At 36.6% G+C, this 17,087-nt stretch overlaps 1 protein-coding gene across 1 annotated transcript in view; it reads left to right on the forward strand.

The window, feature by feature from the left end:
- Positions 1-17,087, forward strand: part of LOC146725401 (uncharacterized) — a 38,132-nt gene extending 21,045 nt beyond the window's left edge. The window contains exons 3-5 of the mRNA XM_085496348.1: positions 5,087-5,165; positions 8,270-8,601; positions 16,705-17,087. Of these exons, the coding sequence (XP_085352474.1) occupies positions 5,087-5,165; positions 8,270-8,601; positions 16,705-16,886 (593 nt within the window). The 3' untranslated portion in view covers positions 16,887-17,087. The remainder of the gene's footprint in view (positions 1-5,086; positions 5,166-8,269; positions 8,602-16,704) is intronic.

The following is a 17,087-nucleotide window of genomic DNA, read 5'->3' on the forward strand; positions in this document are numbered from 1 at the left end:
TCTCAAAGGACGTATTTAGAGCCCTCACCATGAATTTTTTAACCAATGGCCAAAATTGTTTATAAAAATCTGCTGGCAGACCGTCATTACCTGGGGTTTTATTTGGTACAAAAATTTTAATCACTTTCAAAAATGTTTGCCTGATCTTCAGTGAGTTTTGGAATGTCTGGATTATCAAAAAAGTAAGCATTTTCCCTCCTCGCTCTTTCATTTTGGTCAAGTTTTGAGGCATACAAATTTTTATAATACATTTTAACTTCATTATTAATTTCCCTTTGGAACCTCACATCTGAACCATCCGTTCTAGTAAGTTTGTTTATTTGAGATCTCCTAGCGTTCATTTTTTCTAATTGCAAAAAATACTTAGTATTTTTCTCGCCTAACTCATGCCAGTTGGCCCTAGCTCTAACAATCTGCCCCTATGCTTATTTCATCGTATTTCTGTTGTAATGATTGTTTTATTTGACTAAATTCATGTAATACTTCAGCAGTAGGGTTTAGGCAAATTTGATCATCCAGAATTTTTAATTTTCGCTCCAGATTTTCTATTTTTACTGTTTGTTTTTTCTTTTTTTCTTTTAATACTAAAAGTTATACTATATGCGGGTCCTCAATATCCTTGCCTTCTTTTAGCCAACTAGGGAACTGGGTTTCAATAAGCTCAATATAATCAGTGTCTCTCAATAAGCTAGTATTCAATTTCCAATATGAAGGACTACGTACAGTTTCGTCATATTTCAAGCTAATGATGACCGCCGAATGATCAGACAGCACACAGGGAACAATTTCTGTTTTAACTACATCACTAATAAGTGACTGGCTCACCAGAAAATAGTCTAGTTTACTTCGGATCAATTCAGTTTCCATGTAAAGCTACTTATATCTGGGTGTATAATTCTCCATACATCTACCAGATCAACCGCCTCCAAAAAGCCATGAAACATTTCCAAAACACGAACCCATTTCGGGGGGTTACCACCTTTCCTATCTTTAACCATGTCCAATACAATGTTGTGATCGCCCCCCCCCCCCCCCACAATTTGGATATCTGGGTCTGACATGCTCCCCCTGATCTCACTGAGTAAATTCTTCAGAAAATTAATGTACAGTTTTTCTTCATTTGGGGCATATGAATTAAACAAAAAAAAAAATGTTTCCCATATAGCATAACATCATGAATTAAATACCTGCCTCCTGGGTCACATATTGTATTTAAAACCTCATAGTCGATGTTTCGAAAGATAGTCAACATCCCCCTTACTGTTGGAAACACCATGGCTAAAAAACATCTTTCCCCTACACTGCTTACTCCAAAATTTAACCACATCTGTACTGCTATGCGTTTCTTGCAAAAAAACAATACTAGAGCCTTGATTATTAACCCACCTAAACACTTTTTTTGTTTTTTTGCAACAATCCAAGCCCCTCACCTTTAGTGACAAAATTTTAAGTTGGCAGTTGAATTGTAACATACTCCCTGGTACACCACTTATAATAAAATTTGACTCTTTTCTCATAAAAATCCCACAAAGAACAAAACAAAGGAATCTGCCTCCAGGCCAAAAACTTGCCTGTGAAAGGTGGGCCACAAAAACTCCCAAATTTCCCCATATCGGACGCATCCACATCTGAATAAAGCCAATGGAATGCATCATGAAAAAACACCCGCCCCGCAAGCTCCCAAACAACTTTAAGAGAAACAAACGCTTTTCTCAAAAATAAACACTCAAACCGCATAACTCTACCAGTTCAGGTTAACATATATCAAAAATAACATTACTGTTCAAAACTCACCATTCACCAACCATATTTCCGTTCAACAGTTCAAAATAACAGTACTGAAACAACAGTTCGTTCAAAAGTTTCCTCCTGCCCCGTACACCACGACAAGCGAAAATAGCCTACCACGTTCAGTCACCATATTTCATCTTCAGTGTGTCATCTCAATAATTTTCGTCGTATTAAATCATCCAAATCTGAGAAACTGCCTGTCAGCCGAATTATCTTCAGGCCTTAAATAATTTCCCATCAATGAAAAGTCTACTGTTGGCAAAACGTGGATGTTTACCTTGTTCAAACGCTTTCTGCATGACTGGATGCAGCTCACATTTCCTTTTGTAATCAGCTTGTGTATAATCTTCAGTTGCAAATATTTCTCCTTGCTTTAATAAACTTTTGGCTTTTCGTAGAAAAACTATGCGGTCCGGTCTTCTGATGAATTTGACGATTATATGAGGTGCAGGCCTCGCACCGCTCCGGCAACCATTTATCCCAACTCGATGTGCATTTTCGATCATGGCGGCTGCGCTCTCGAACCCCAACCTACTCCTTTAATAACTCCGCAATTATTTCCATGCAGTTCTCGCCCTGCTGTATCTGGAATCCACCAAACCTAAGGTTGAAAGCTCTTGAGTATCTAGCAAGCCGAAGCGCCTCTTCCTCATTTTCCCTGGTCTTGGCTTCCAACTCCTTGATCTTTCTATCGAATTCACCGAGTCTGCCTTCTACCGCCTCATGGCTATTGCGCAATGTGGTCATTTCATCTGATGACGCAGTTAACACTCTCTCGAAATCGGCCTGCTTCCTCTCCATTCTCCATATTCTCAAATATTTCGGTTATAGCGTGTTGTTCCTCATTAAGCACGTCCACCTTCTTCTCAATTCTGCTAAGAACGTTTTTTTATATACGATTGGAAGTCCGGATCGACCTCGTCATGCATATTGGGAGATTCACCATCGCTTTCACCTTGCTCTCGTGTTTCGATTTTTCCTGAAACTTGGTCACGTAATGATTGGGTTGCGAAACCCTGTAAGACATTTTGTTGTTTCGTTTTGGAAACCTTGCTTTTCACGGTCTTCGGCAGCATAATTTCAACAAAAACTCACTTCCAACCGGCGACCAGAACTTTACATCCCAAATAAAGTGATACGCTTGATTGTCCTGTACTTATTACCTATAAAACTTCACAGGAGCCCACGGAGCAGGCCAGTTAAAGATCTTGCTTACATGCCAGTAACCTTTGACCTCCGAGATGCAGTTTACCTGACAGGTAGTTTAATTAGTTAATTAGGCAACCAAGTTGACCTTTCTTGTCCACAAAACTATAAAGCTTATTGTATGAATTTTAAAATTGTGTTAGTATTTCTTTTTTATGGACACTGTAGTTTAAAATACGAAGTCCGAAAACGAAGTCGGAAAACGGGGACTTATAATTCGGTCTCCGTCCTTGCGTCCATGTGTCCATGCGGCTGTGCTTCCGTCCAGAGTCATATCTCAGAATCTCTTGGACCGATTCTGTTCATTCTTTGCATGTGCCTAGTAATTTATGTGGGACATATGCACATGCAGTGGTTTATGAATTCGATTCAAAATGGCTGACTGGCAGCCATCTTGTTTTTTGAAAATGTTGTATTGTGGACATGCTTTGTCAGTTTTCATTCAAACTTGGTACATAGATTAGACATGTTAGGATACATGTCCATGACGATTTATTTCGCAATTGGATCAAAGATGGCCAACTGGCAGCCATCTTGTTTTTTGAAAATGTCGTATTTTGGACATGCTTTGTCAGTTTTCATTCAAATTTGGCACATACATGTACTTTATACATGTTAGGATGCATGTCCATGACAATTTGTTTTTTCAAAATCTGGTCAAGGATGGCCGATTGACAGCCATCTGACTTTTTGGCATTACTACTGGTACTATATTTTCACAATTTATGTACCATTTTCATTCATATTTGGCACATACATCATACATATCAATGTGTTTCATAATCAGATCAAAGATGGCCGAATAACGGCTGTTTTTATTTTTGGCCATATTACTACTACACGGAATACGTGTTTTGATGTAAATAAACAATCTGTTGTATATGCCACTTGGAACTCAAATTTCAAGGACACGCTCGCGACAACCCCTCCACTTTAATATGACGAGCACAAAGAGAACTTTCAAAAATTTAACGGGACTGTGTCATTTTCAATGACTTTTTTTTTTAAGTTCTGGGATGTGCACTAAAAAGAAGCTGAGATAAATTCTAATTTGCATAACAATTCACTCAGTAAGAAGTTTGCTAATGCTCATAATTAAAATGGCTGTAACAGTTCCAAATTTAAATGTATTATCGTTTTGTAAAAAAGTTAGTGCAAAAAGATAGTGCATAATATGGAGATCCCGTCATTTCTTTTTTTCACCATGTTCCTTTTTTATTATTCATGTACAGTCTTGCTAAACCTTGCTAAGCATTCAAAAGAGAGAATGTTTGCACCTGTTATCTATATTTTAAAATCGTTTTTTGAGTATGTTCCACTATTCACAATTTTAATAATAAAAAGCAAAAAAAAAAATTTCACTCCCAAGAGCCAACAAATCTACCTTAAAGGCGCAATTCACTTGCCCCGGGCAAGTGTGAATTGGAGGTGTGGCTATGCTAATGAGTGTTGTTAATCACTTGCATAGTCTATGACACATCTTGTTTCAGCGGTCCAACATCACGTGACTTTGATTGACAGTAGTTAATTATTCGAGATTAGTAGCGCGTCCCTTTCCCTGGTTTGTGTTTTTGACTTTATTCGCCAAAATCTCAGCTCGTACACTATTTATTGTCATAAATACTACACACAGTCACTGCTGTGGTATTCATAGTCACATGCATCCACTTTGGCACAACATAATCGACCTGTAAGTTTGAGAAAACATGTCTTTACTGGAGCTTGGCTGGAGCTGTTTACTACAGCGTGACAAGTAAGGAAATAATCCCTATTGTTCAGGAGCGTATTTATAGTATACCTGGGCCTTTAAACACTATTAACTAAGAAACCAGCATTTACACAAGGAATATGCAAATGTGAACTTTTAAAACACTTGTAACATACATATCTCTTTCTGAGGTCTGTGGGTAAACTAATTATCAAGCAAAAATAATCATGCAAATTGGATGTATTGCTATAAAAAAGTCAGTGTAATCTATAGTTTACAAATGTTCATAAATGCCTCCACATCTGCATTATCGTATATATCAGCATCCCCTGATGATTCCTAAAACTGGATATTAATCACCATTTTTTTTTTTTTTTGCAGATATTAATTATCTACTTTTCGTAAATTTGAGTGGTAAACAAGAAGTTTGTGAGGAATGGATGAAGTTTGGAATATTTGAGTAAGTTTATAAAATTTGCCAATAATAATACAACTTTTACATCTTATGCCACTGAGAAAAATTAGGAGATATGGAAAAATAATCTTAGAAAACAATGTCAAAATAGTTGCGTTCACGCACAGCTCCTTAGAAAACATGCTTGAACGCTTAGCATGGGCTAAGAAATGCTAAGTACGGGTAAAATCTGATTCAATTTTAAGACGCGGCCCAGACCCTTAGCATGGGCTAACAAACTGTGTGCGAACGCTTAGCCCAGGGCTAAGCGCCCTCTGTGGCGACCTTTGGGTGTGAATATTATGCACATGAAATATATGCAACTTTCTCATTGCCAAATGGCAATCGAGCTCAGATGTAACATAGACACAACCTAGAAGACGTATGATTTGAAGAAAAAAAAATGTTCAAATCTGAGAACGAAAAGTTGATTAGTTAAACAAATCTTAAGTTTTAGAGGATTGTTGCTTTGTCCCATGTTTGTATGACTTTCCCGGAAGTAGCAAGACTGGGGTTCAAAAATATTCCTGCTTTGTCAGGCTGAAAAAACAAAAACATGTCAATTTACTGATAGTCGATAGAAGGGAATTTTTGTGACGTTGATTTTTTACATTTACATTCAGGAAAGTTGTCTATCCCACCAGTTATTACCTCGCACATACTTCCACACAGATAGGATCACTGTAGTAGTGCATACAGCAGCTCCAATCATAGACTAAATAAATTTGGTTCGCTGTCTACAACATGAATTAATAAAACTCTGCATTCTGTTACACCGTTGTATACTGTTTCTGTGCATTCAAATAAGTTGGGTACATCTTCTCTCACATTCCTGTGCACGTCGCTTCAAAATTAGAACGAAACATGTCATCGACTGATGGTGCCCCTTAGCCCATGCTAAGGACTCCCAGTGTGTGGACGCAATTAGGTCTAGCTGAAATGCAAACATGTGAGATCAGCTTAAATCTTAGCCCTTACTTTATGTTGCGTGAACACTATTAATGTGATTTACTATTAATCTTCAATTATTTTTTGGTGTATTAAAACTACAAATACGAGGCATGACCATTGCTTATACATGTAGCTTGCACAGAAAAAAAGAAACGGAATGAACAATTTAGGATTCTTGAAAAATAAATTAATGAGTTGGAAAACAATTTACATGTAACTAATGCTGCTGTCTTGGAGGAGAAAGAATCTTTAGTAAATTTGTATCTTTAGTAAATTTGACTTGAACCTCCTAAAATAATTTCTGAACTGCTTCATTTCAATATAACTACTAATTTTCATGGTAATGTAAATGTTTGGAAATGCTCATCATTTACAACTGATGATATATATATAGAGGATATCAATGATTATATTATACCAGTGTATCACTGCCATCAATGCATTATTGTGATTGGTTGGGAGACTGTTTAAACTTATGCAAGCAATGGTTAAATAGAGCATAATGCACAGTTATGGTGTTCCAAATAAGGCCCCAGAATATGAATGACGTTCAATTCGTAAACAAATAAAGGGAAGGGCATTTAAATATTAGGGAAATTTTGGGGTAATATTTATAGCATGAAGATATTATATACATATATATTATTTTGGCCGTGGTTAAATAAAAAAATTGTACAACCTACAATTTTTGCATGCTATTCTTTGCGACATGTTTTCGTTGTCTGCAACATAGACATGGCCGAGTATCATGTTCAGGAGCTGTCAGAGCAAGATTTTCTTGCAGAAACTGGAGAAATCGTCCAGACGGAGAGAAAGAAACGCTTTGCCAATTTCAATGAAATTTACCTTGACGATTTCGAAACACATGCAAAAATGTATGCTACCGGCGGCGAAAATTGTCCCATTGCGGCATTTCAAAATGTATTTGTCCAAATTGCAAAATGCCTTGTTTCAGGGGCCCCAGGTAAATGTAACACCCACTGACACAGTCTGGTATTCGTGAAAATAAATTGGGATCTATGATGAAAGAGATTTCGATAGCAGCAAATTTGTTGACAATTCATACACATGATCATTATGTTAGGGCAACTGCGTGCACTGTGTTAGATTCGGCAGGAGTTGAAACCAGACACATTATGTATTTCACGGCACATGAAAACGAAGCTAGTGTTTCGGTCTTACACCAACAAACTCACAAATAATCAGAGTCAAGGAATGTCCAGTATCCTTTTTCGCAGTTTTGGTATAAAAACAAATCCTCTGATATAGAAGTGATCGTAGCGATTGAAGCTGATATTTCCGACAATGGCATCCGTACCCCAGAAAACACCGGCATAGTAGCGCCTGGACCAACTCCCGCAGAATCTGGCATCGCTTCTATTTCTAATACCCACAATCAAAGTACACATGCAGCATCTGCTTTGTTCCATAACTGCACCTTTAGTGAACCAATTAATGTCAGCATAACAAACACAAAATAGAAAATTCGACAACGATAATAAGTCCACAGCACGTTTTCAAAAATGGCACACAGTGCGCACTGCCGGTAATGTTCTGCTGATGATAATTTATTCACAGCTATTCATATGTAAATTAAGCGTTGAGCTTGTTCAGTTTATTCAATTTCTAATTTTTGCTAGTTTCTTGCGTTGTAGAAATAAATGATGATATCTAAACTTGCTCTTCTGTGCATTTCTGTGTACTGAGCGCGAGTGTGTAATAAGAGATTAAATACTGGTTCCAGGGCCCATTTCATCTGATCACCGTGTCGACCAGCCGATGCTCACTACACGTCGTTCGAAAACGACTCTTTCTTATTTTATAAAAAGGCAGAGAGTGTCGAAAATGCGACAGAAATGAAGTTGGTATAATATAATAGCAATAAACCACCACCGGAGGCGGGTATACTACTTGTTGTATGTGATTTAAAATGAAAAGGCACATTTAGCAAATGTATAAAACTGTCAGTATACAAGAACAATCAGACTGATCATATTTAAAAGTTTTCACAAAAATAGTAGTCATTAACAAACTAGGTTTAGGAGTAGAATAGTTGGTCAGGGGAGGTCAATTAGGGTCATCAGTGCTGCAAAATGAAAAAATATGCTCCTGCATGAGGCATATGATAAATAATAAAACTATACGTTTGACTGTTTCAGTGAAAAGAATGTTCGTGTCTGCAGTAGAAGAAGTGTTGCAATGAAGACGTTTAAGGATGACATAAAAAATGCTGTTGGTGACCTTGAAAAAATCTCTATGCAGACAAAAGAAGGCAGTCTCTGCAATTTCTTTTTTGTCATTCGGGATGATCCTAGGAATAGACAAAACGGGGATTTCTATAATGGTGACCTTCTTAGGTATTTCACGACTGCCAATCGTAGGTTTTACGTAAAATACAGCCACAAGCTTGAGACACCAAATCTGAAGTTAATGCTGCTGAATTATACAGATGGATCAGATGGACGTTATACACTATTATCTGCATCCAAAGGTAATTAATAATCTATCTATGCTTGGATTTTGATTATATGTGTAAAAATGTTCAAAGGGAACTTTTACCATGTATGTACATGTGTTAAGATGTGCACAGTGCTAGTGGTTAGTACGAGTAGCACTAATTCGAAATATCTCTAGATCTAGTACCAAAATGGCACTAGATCTAGTGCTAAAATGTACACAGTGCGAGTGACATTGTTTATTGCATTGTCAAGGATGTCGAATAATAAGAGAGGTAACATTGTAATTAATCCACTTATTGCATTTAAAAGGAAGGTCAATGTTACAATTTTTCATAGTCGCCTAATGTTATGTGTAGGATAGGATAGGATATTTTATTTGGAACGTACACAAAAACAATGATTGAGTAAAGTCAAACGTAAGAAACATACAGTATCACAACTAATCTAAAATAATTTTAAAATCTGAAAAACAAAATTAGCTAAAATACTACAAATATATTTGTCTACACTAGAGAAAACATTAATAAACAATTCTCCATTTGGTAATGTTTGATAGTCAGGTGAGTATTTGAACAATGTATAGTGGAATTTTTTTCTGTCACAATGAAAAAAGTAATGTTTTTCATCACCCACATCCTTAGAGTCACATTTGTTACATACCCTGTCAATTTTATTTATTCCCCTGTGACGACCTATTTCAATTGGCAAGAAGTGGGCTGAAATACGAAATTTGGTTAATGCTACTCTGTGTTTTTTGTTTTTTATATCATCCAAGTATTTTTCAAATTTATAATTATTTTTGAATGTTTTATAAGTATTTAGTTTATTATGACCAGTTTTGTTCAACTGACTTTCCACATTTGTTGAGTAAATTGTGTATGTGTTGTTAATTAAAATGTATTTGTTGTTATTTGAAAATTGTGTGCGTGCCGAATTCAAAGGGTATGGTTTATTGTGGCTGACGTGATGGGGTTAACCTCGTTTCCACAAAGAGCTTTTATGACGGTAAAAAATATTAAAAAAAATATTCTTCATTGCTAAGTTTAACTTTCGAAAGCAACTAATTTTTTGATTTAAAAAAAATTTTGCAATTTTCCCATCAAAATCAAAGCCAAAAGATTGTACTAGAACATCAGTAAATCTCTTCTGTGTTGCGTTTTCCATGAGGTCGCTTAACTTTCATTAACATATTTATAAATTGAACACGTTCCAGCATTTCGATTGGTTAATTAACCACTTGCACTTGCCAGGTCAAAAAACACAGTTTCATCTCGTATATGAAAAAACATAGCGGATACCGTACCGCATCAGGCATTCACATACGACTAAAATCGTTCTCTTACAATGAAATTAAGTCGATTTTTAATTGCATTTCATAACAGTTCAACAAATTAATTTTTTGTACGATATTATAATCACTACTACTAATAACAAGTAACCTGTAGAATGCTGTGTGGGTAATATTTTTAGTCCCCGTTCGGACGCAGTCCGAAAACGGGGACTTATGTTTTGCCCTGCGTCCGTGCGTCCGTGCGTCCGTGATCACCTGTATCTCGAACATGCATGGACCGATTAAGTTCAAACTTCACTCATACATCACACATTATATGGGACATATGCACATGCATTTTTTTTATGATCCGATTAACGATAGCCGAATAGCGGCCATTTTAAGGACGAAAATGCATCAAAATCGCACATTTTCACCATTCCGGACCCGGATCTCAGTTATGCATGGACGGATTTTGTTCAAATTTGTTACATACATTAAACATAATAGGACCTTGATGCACGTCATTTTTTTTTGGATCGGGTTCGAAATGGCCGACTGGCGGCCATTTTGTTTTAAAGAATTCAGTTCTGGATCCGTATCTGAGACATGCTTGGATTGATCGAGTTCAAACTTCACACACACAAGGTACATCATGTCACAAATATGTATGTGCATTTGTTTCATGATCTCATTAACGATAGCCAAATGGCGGCCACTTTAAGGCCGAAAATGCATTGAAATCGCACATTTTCACCATTCCGGACCCGGATCTCAGTTATGCATGGACGGATTTCATTCAAATTTGGTACATACATTAAACATAATAGGACCTTGATGCACGTCATTTTTTTTTTCGGATCAAGTTCGAAATAGCCGACTGGTGGCCATTTTGTTTTAAAGAATTCAGTTCTGGATCCGTATCTGAGACATGTCTGGATTGATCAAGTTCAAACTTCACACACACAAGGTACATCATGTCACAAATATGTATGTGCATTTGTTTCATGATCTCATTAACGATAGCCAAATGGGGGCCGCTTTAAGGCCGAAAATGCATTGAAATCGCACATTTTCACCATTCCGGACCCAGATCTCAGTTATGCATGGACGGATTTCATTCAAATTTGGTACATACATTAAACATAATAGGACCTTGATGCACGTCATTTTTTTTTTCGGATCAAGTTTGAAATAGCCGACTGGCGGCCATTTTGTTTTAAAGAATTCAGTTCTGGATCCGTATCCGAGACATGTCTGGATTGATCAAGTTCAAACTTCACACACACAAGGTACATCATGTCACAAATATGTATGTGCATTTGTTTCATGATCTCATTAACGATAGCCAAATAGGGGCCGTTTTAAGGCCGAAAATGCATTGAAATCGCACATTTTCACCATTCCGGACCCGGATCTCAGTTATGCATGGACGGATTTCATTCAAATTTGGTACATACATTAAACATAATAGGACCTTGATGCACGTCATTTTTTTTTTCGGATCAAGTTCGAAATAGCCGACTGGTGGCCATTTTGTTTTAAAGAATTCAGTTCTGGATCCGTATCTGAGACATGTCTGGATTGATCAAGTTCAAACTTCACACACACAAGGTACATCATGTCACAAATATGTATGTGCATTTGTTTCATGATCTCATTAACGATAGCCAAATGGGGGCCGCTTTAAGGCCGAAAATGCATTGAAATCGCACATTTTCACCATTCCGGACCCAGATCTCAGTTATGCATGGACGGATTTCATTCAAATTTGGTACATACATTAAACATAATAGGACCTTGATGCACGTCATTTTTTTTTTCGGATCAAGTTTGAAATAGCCGACTGGCGGCCATTTTGTTTTAAAGAATTCAGTTCTGGATCCGTATCCGAGACATGTCTGGATTGATCAAGTTCAAACTTCACACACACAAGGTACATCATGTCACAAATATGTATGTGCATTTGTTTCATGATCTCATTAACGATAGCCAAATAGGGGCCGTTTTAAGGCCGAAAATGCATTGAAATCGCACATTTTCACCATTCCGGACCCGTATCTCAGTTATGCATGGATGGATTTTGTTCAAATTTGGTACATACATTAAACATAATAGGACCTTGATGCACGTCTTTTTTTTTCGGATCAAGTTCGAAATGGCCGACTGGTGGCCATTTTGTTAAAGAATTCAGTTCTGGATCCGTATCCAAGACATGTCTGGATTGATCAAGTTTAAACTTCACACACACATGGTACATCATGTCACAAATAGATATGTGCATTTGTTTCATGATCTGCTTAACAATAGCGGAATGATGGCCATTTTAAGGCCGAAAATGCATCAAAATCACGTATTTTCACAATTCCAGAACCGGATCTCAGTCATGCATGGATGGATTTTGTTCAGATTTAGCACAATGTGTTGTACATATGCAGGTGCATTTCGGTCATGATCTGCTTTGAATGTATATGTCACTCAAATATGAACGGAACGGGGACGTGTCATTGACAATGACTTGTTATATTGATTTTTGTTGCATTTGCAGCAAATACATGTAGTTACCAAACAATGAGAAATCTATAGGATTTGATATACCTGGCTGGCTTCACATGCATAGTTCAAGCCTGCTTAACCGGTGCTTACACCAGTATTTAGTTACAGCATCTAGCACATAGACGGTCTGTGGTTACAGCTTCATGTTCAGAGTAATCGCAAGAAATTGACATTACAATAGAAGAAAAAAAAAGACTGGCACTTCCATGCAATTAATAGCAAGTGAAACTCCTGGGTTTGAAACATAGATTTTGAAGTCACTGATGTAGTCATTAAATAACTTCAAGTTGGCCTAAAGACGAGGTAGTTTATTTAATCAGTGGTGAACTAGAGGCTGAAATTATAATTAAGTTCGTTGTCATATAATTTGTTTCAATTTCTCCTGAAGTCAAATAGAATACACTGGTGAAAGGATGTTTTGGGGTGTAGTTTATATTATGTGGAGTTGGCAGGGTTGGATGTCATATAATTCAAACTCATTTCTAACTCTCATGAAGTCACATAGAATTTCGTGTTTGTTTTTATTTGAAACTTCTTTAAATTAACATTAACCTCTGACCTGGCAGCCATTTTTTTTCAAAGCGTGTAGCTCGGCTAAAGTGGAAACAAGTTTTCTTTTCTGATGAAATGCTGGTAAATCGCATAAATATTGAGAAATAATTATTCCTTGTATCGCTGACTAAATATAGCTTATGAACTTAATTTTATGAACAAGTCATGAAACCAAAAACATCAACGAAGCTTACTAAGTACTACACCCGAGTGCAAATGTAGATTAAATAAACGGCAGCTTGACGCATCACTGCCGGTGAAGTGAGCAAGTTATCGTCCAACTAGTACTCAACAAGTCCTACACAGAATTAAACTGCAATGGTAAACCTCCCTTATGTTTGTTCATTTATCGCTGTCTCTCCTTCCATTATCTTGATGTATGACTAATTTTGATCTTGTTCGTTTAGGCCAATCTCACAGGTATACATTGATTTTGAACAGCGATGTCTTGTTTCATTAAAGTTTTGTTCTGTGTTAATTTTTGCATTGTGTTATTGTGTGTCAAAACCAACAAGGACAACAGAATGATGCCCGTCCCGCCCGCCCGGGTAGTAACAGCAGATGGAATTTAAATATGCAAATTGTATGCAAATGAGAATAGTCTTTGTTGTTAGTAGTGCCTAAATATAAATTGGATGAAAACAAAATCAACAGGTGGGTAGGAGCAGGGCCAGGGGAAGAGGATTGACAGCCTTGACCCTTTGACCTTTAAGAAGAAATGCAACCCGATAGCCTCATTATAGAGGCAATCCACTATTTGCTGCAATTTGTCCATAAACATATGTAGTTTGATGCTAACTAACATATCTGTATTTGTCTTAGCAAATGTGTATGGATATTGGGGTATACTACAGAAAATGAATATTTGCATACATAATGAGCTCAGTAACTATGCTTAGTATTGCAGTAAGAGGAGACGTGTTGGAAAAACAAGTCATGTCACACGACTTTACACCGCTATATCGAATAGTACCAATAGTCAATCCAATCAAAATATTGTCTTTGTTGATTGCTGATTTATATTTATGCAAATTTTTGGAATTTAGCAACAGATTATGTAAATAAAAAATACACAAAAATAGCCAAATTTGAATTAGATCTATCTATTTTAACCATTCATTGTAACTTCCATACACGCCAACAGAAAGAGCTTCTTTGCATAGCCAGAAACATAGAAGCAAAAAACTATGTGCTTTTTAGTCCCCGTTCGGACGCAGTCCAAAAACGGGGACTTATGTTTTGACCTCTGTGCGTGCGTGTGTGCGTGCGTGCGTCTGTGCGTGCGTCCGGACCTGTATCTTAGAAATGCCTGGACCAATCACAATCAAATTTCACACATGCATCATATATGATATTATACATATGCACGTCAATTTGTTTCACGTTCTGATTCAAGATGGCCGAATGGCGGCCATTTTTGTGCTCAAAATCATCAAAATCAAGCATTTCTCGGGTGTTTACAGATGGATTTTGTTCAAGCTTAGTATATACATTAGACATTATAGGACCTTGATGCACATCATTTTGTTTTATGATCTGATTCAAGATGGCCGAATGGCGGCCATTTTTGTGCTGAAAAATCCTAAAAATCAAGCATTTCTCGGCTGTTTACAAATGAATTTTGTTCAAACTTGATATATACATTAGACATTATGGGACCTTGATGCAAATAATTTTGTTTTTCAGATAAGATTCAAAATGACAGACTGGCGGCCATTTTGTTTCAATGAATGTGGTTCTCATGCCATATCTCTGACTTGCTTTCACTGATTATGTTCAAATTTTAAATATTCATTATACATCATGTCATAGACATTACGGGTTTCTGATACACGACATTTTTTTTTCAGATTGGATTCAAAATGGCATTGGTGTCTATGAATCCTAACTAACGAATCAGTGAAAGTAATGTGAACTCAATGGCACCACAGTGTGCATGTTGATGGGTGATCAAGCATTGGTGTCTATGAATCCTAATTAACGAATCAGTGAAAGTAATGTGAACTCAATGGCACCACAGTGTTCATGTTGATGGGTGATCAAGCATTGGTGTCTATGAATCCTAATTAACGAATCAGTGAAAGTAATGTGAACTCAATGGCACCACAGTGTTCATGTTGATGGGTGATCAAGCATTGGTGTCTATGAATCCTAATTAACGAATCAGTGAAAGTAATGTGAACTCAATGGCACCACAGTGTTCATGTTGATGGGTGATCAAGCATTGGTGTCTATGAATCCTAATTAACGAATCAGTGAAAGTAATGTGAACTCAATGGCACCACAGTGTTCATGTTGATGGGTGATCAAGCATTGGTGTCTATGAATCCTAATTAACGAATCAGTGAAAGTAATGTGAACTCAATGGCACCACAGTGTTCATGTTGATGGGTGATCAAGCATTGGTGTCTATGAATCCTAATTAACAAATCAGTGAAAGTAATGTGAACTCAATGGCACCACAGTGTTCATGTTGATGGGTGATCAAGCATTGGTGTCTATGAATCCTAATTAACGAATCAGTGAAAGTAATGTGAACTCAATGGCACCACAGTGTTCATGTTGATGGGTGATCAAGCATTGGTGTCTATGAATCCTAATTAACGAATCAGTGAAAGTAATGTGAACTCAATGGCACCACAGTGTGCATGTTGATGGGTGATCAAGCATTGGTGTCTATGAATCCTAATTAACGAATCAGTGAAAGTAATGTGAACTCAATGGCACCACAGTGTGCATGTTGATGGGTGATCAAGCATTGGTGTCTATGAATCCTAATTAACGAATCAGTGAAAGCAATGTAAACTTGATGTCACTATAGTGTGCATGTTGATTATTGTGTTCTATGAATCTTAATTACTGGTAATCAATCAGTGAAAGTCATGTAAACTTGATGGCACCACAGTGTGTATGTTGATGGTTGATCAAGCATCATGTTCTATGAATCCTAATTAACCAATCAGTGAAAGTAATGTGAACTTGCTGGCACCACAGTGTGCATGATCAGTGAAAGTAATGTGAACTTGATGGCACCACAGTGTGCATGATCAGTGAAATTTAATGAACTTTATGGCACCACAGTGTTCATGATCAGTGAAAGTAATGTTGTATAAAGTTAATAGTTTTAATTTTCATAAATAGTCAGTGAAAGTATTGTTTGTTTTGATTACACTTATCTGATAATCAATTCCTGTCTGCACAAGCCATTCATTTCAGCCATGCTTTATGAATCTCAATAACCTGTAACTGAAGTTAGTATGGATTTGTTGATATGTAATGGCATTACTAATAAACATGTTCACTTGTGGTTTGTTTTCATTGCTGTAAATATGAACTCGTTCCTTGTGCATGCCTGAACCGATTGTTTTTTTTCAAAGTTGATACATCACAAGTCATGTGAATATCGCTTTGTTTTATTTTGTTGACCTTCAACTGAGAGCCATTATTTGTCCCAAAAAATCAACATTTAGACATGTCATTAACGATTTCTGGAGCATGCCTTGACCAATTTCATTCAAATTTGGTCTTTATACCTGTGTCATGCACATTTGTAGTCAATATGCTAAATACTATCCCAATATTTAAACTTGTTTGAAATATCACTAAAACATGACGGGGACGATATCATTGGCCTACTGGTTACTGAGGCCCTGACCTACCTTTGTACACTGATGACCAATGGGCGACTTGTTATTTACAAGTAGACAAGCTTTGTTTGTGACGATATTTTAACAATTATTTCTTTTTATTATTGTAGGAAACTTGGAAATACTATGCAGAGAAATGAAAGTATATGGTATCAATGGCTTCATTACTCGCAACAATGATTTATTATTTTTTTTAGTTATTGCATTACCACTTTTCAGTTTTGTTGTAAAGATAATAATATTACACAACTGCATTACAAAGGTACCATATGTATACCAACAAGAATCATAGTGTGATTATAACTATATTTTTATTTATACTTAATGATGACTTCAGCTTTTCAGACAAGTTTGCAACACAGTTTAATCTTTGCTACTAATTTATAAAATATAAACATCAGAGTAGAACTCTAAATAAGGAAATAACATTTCTCCTCTGTAACTTTTCAGTGTTGGCCACTTTGTTTTAAAGAATGTGATCATTATGGATATT

Source organism: Saccoglossus kowalevskii, unplaced genomic scaffold (assembly GCF_978046115.1).
Source record: "Saccoglossus kowalevskii unplaced genomic scaffold, keSacKowa6.1 SCAFFOLD_173, whole genome shotgun sequence".
Lineage (NCBI taxonomy): Eukaryota > Metazoa > Hemichordata > Enteropneusta > Harrimaniidae > Saccoglossus > Saccoglossus kowalevskii.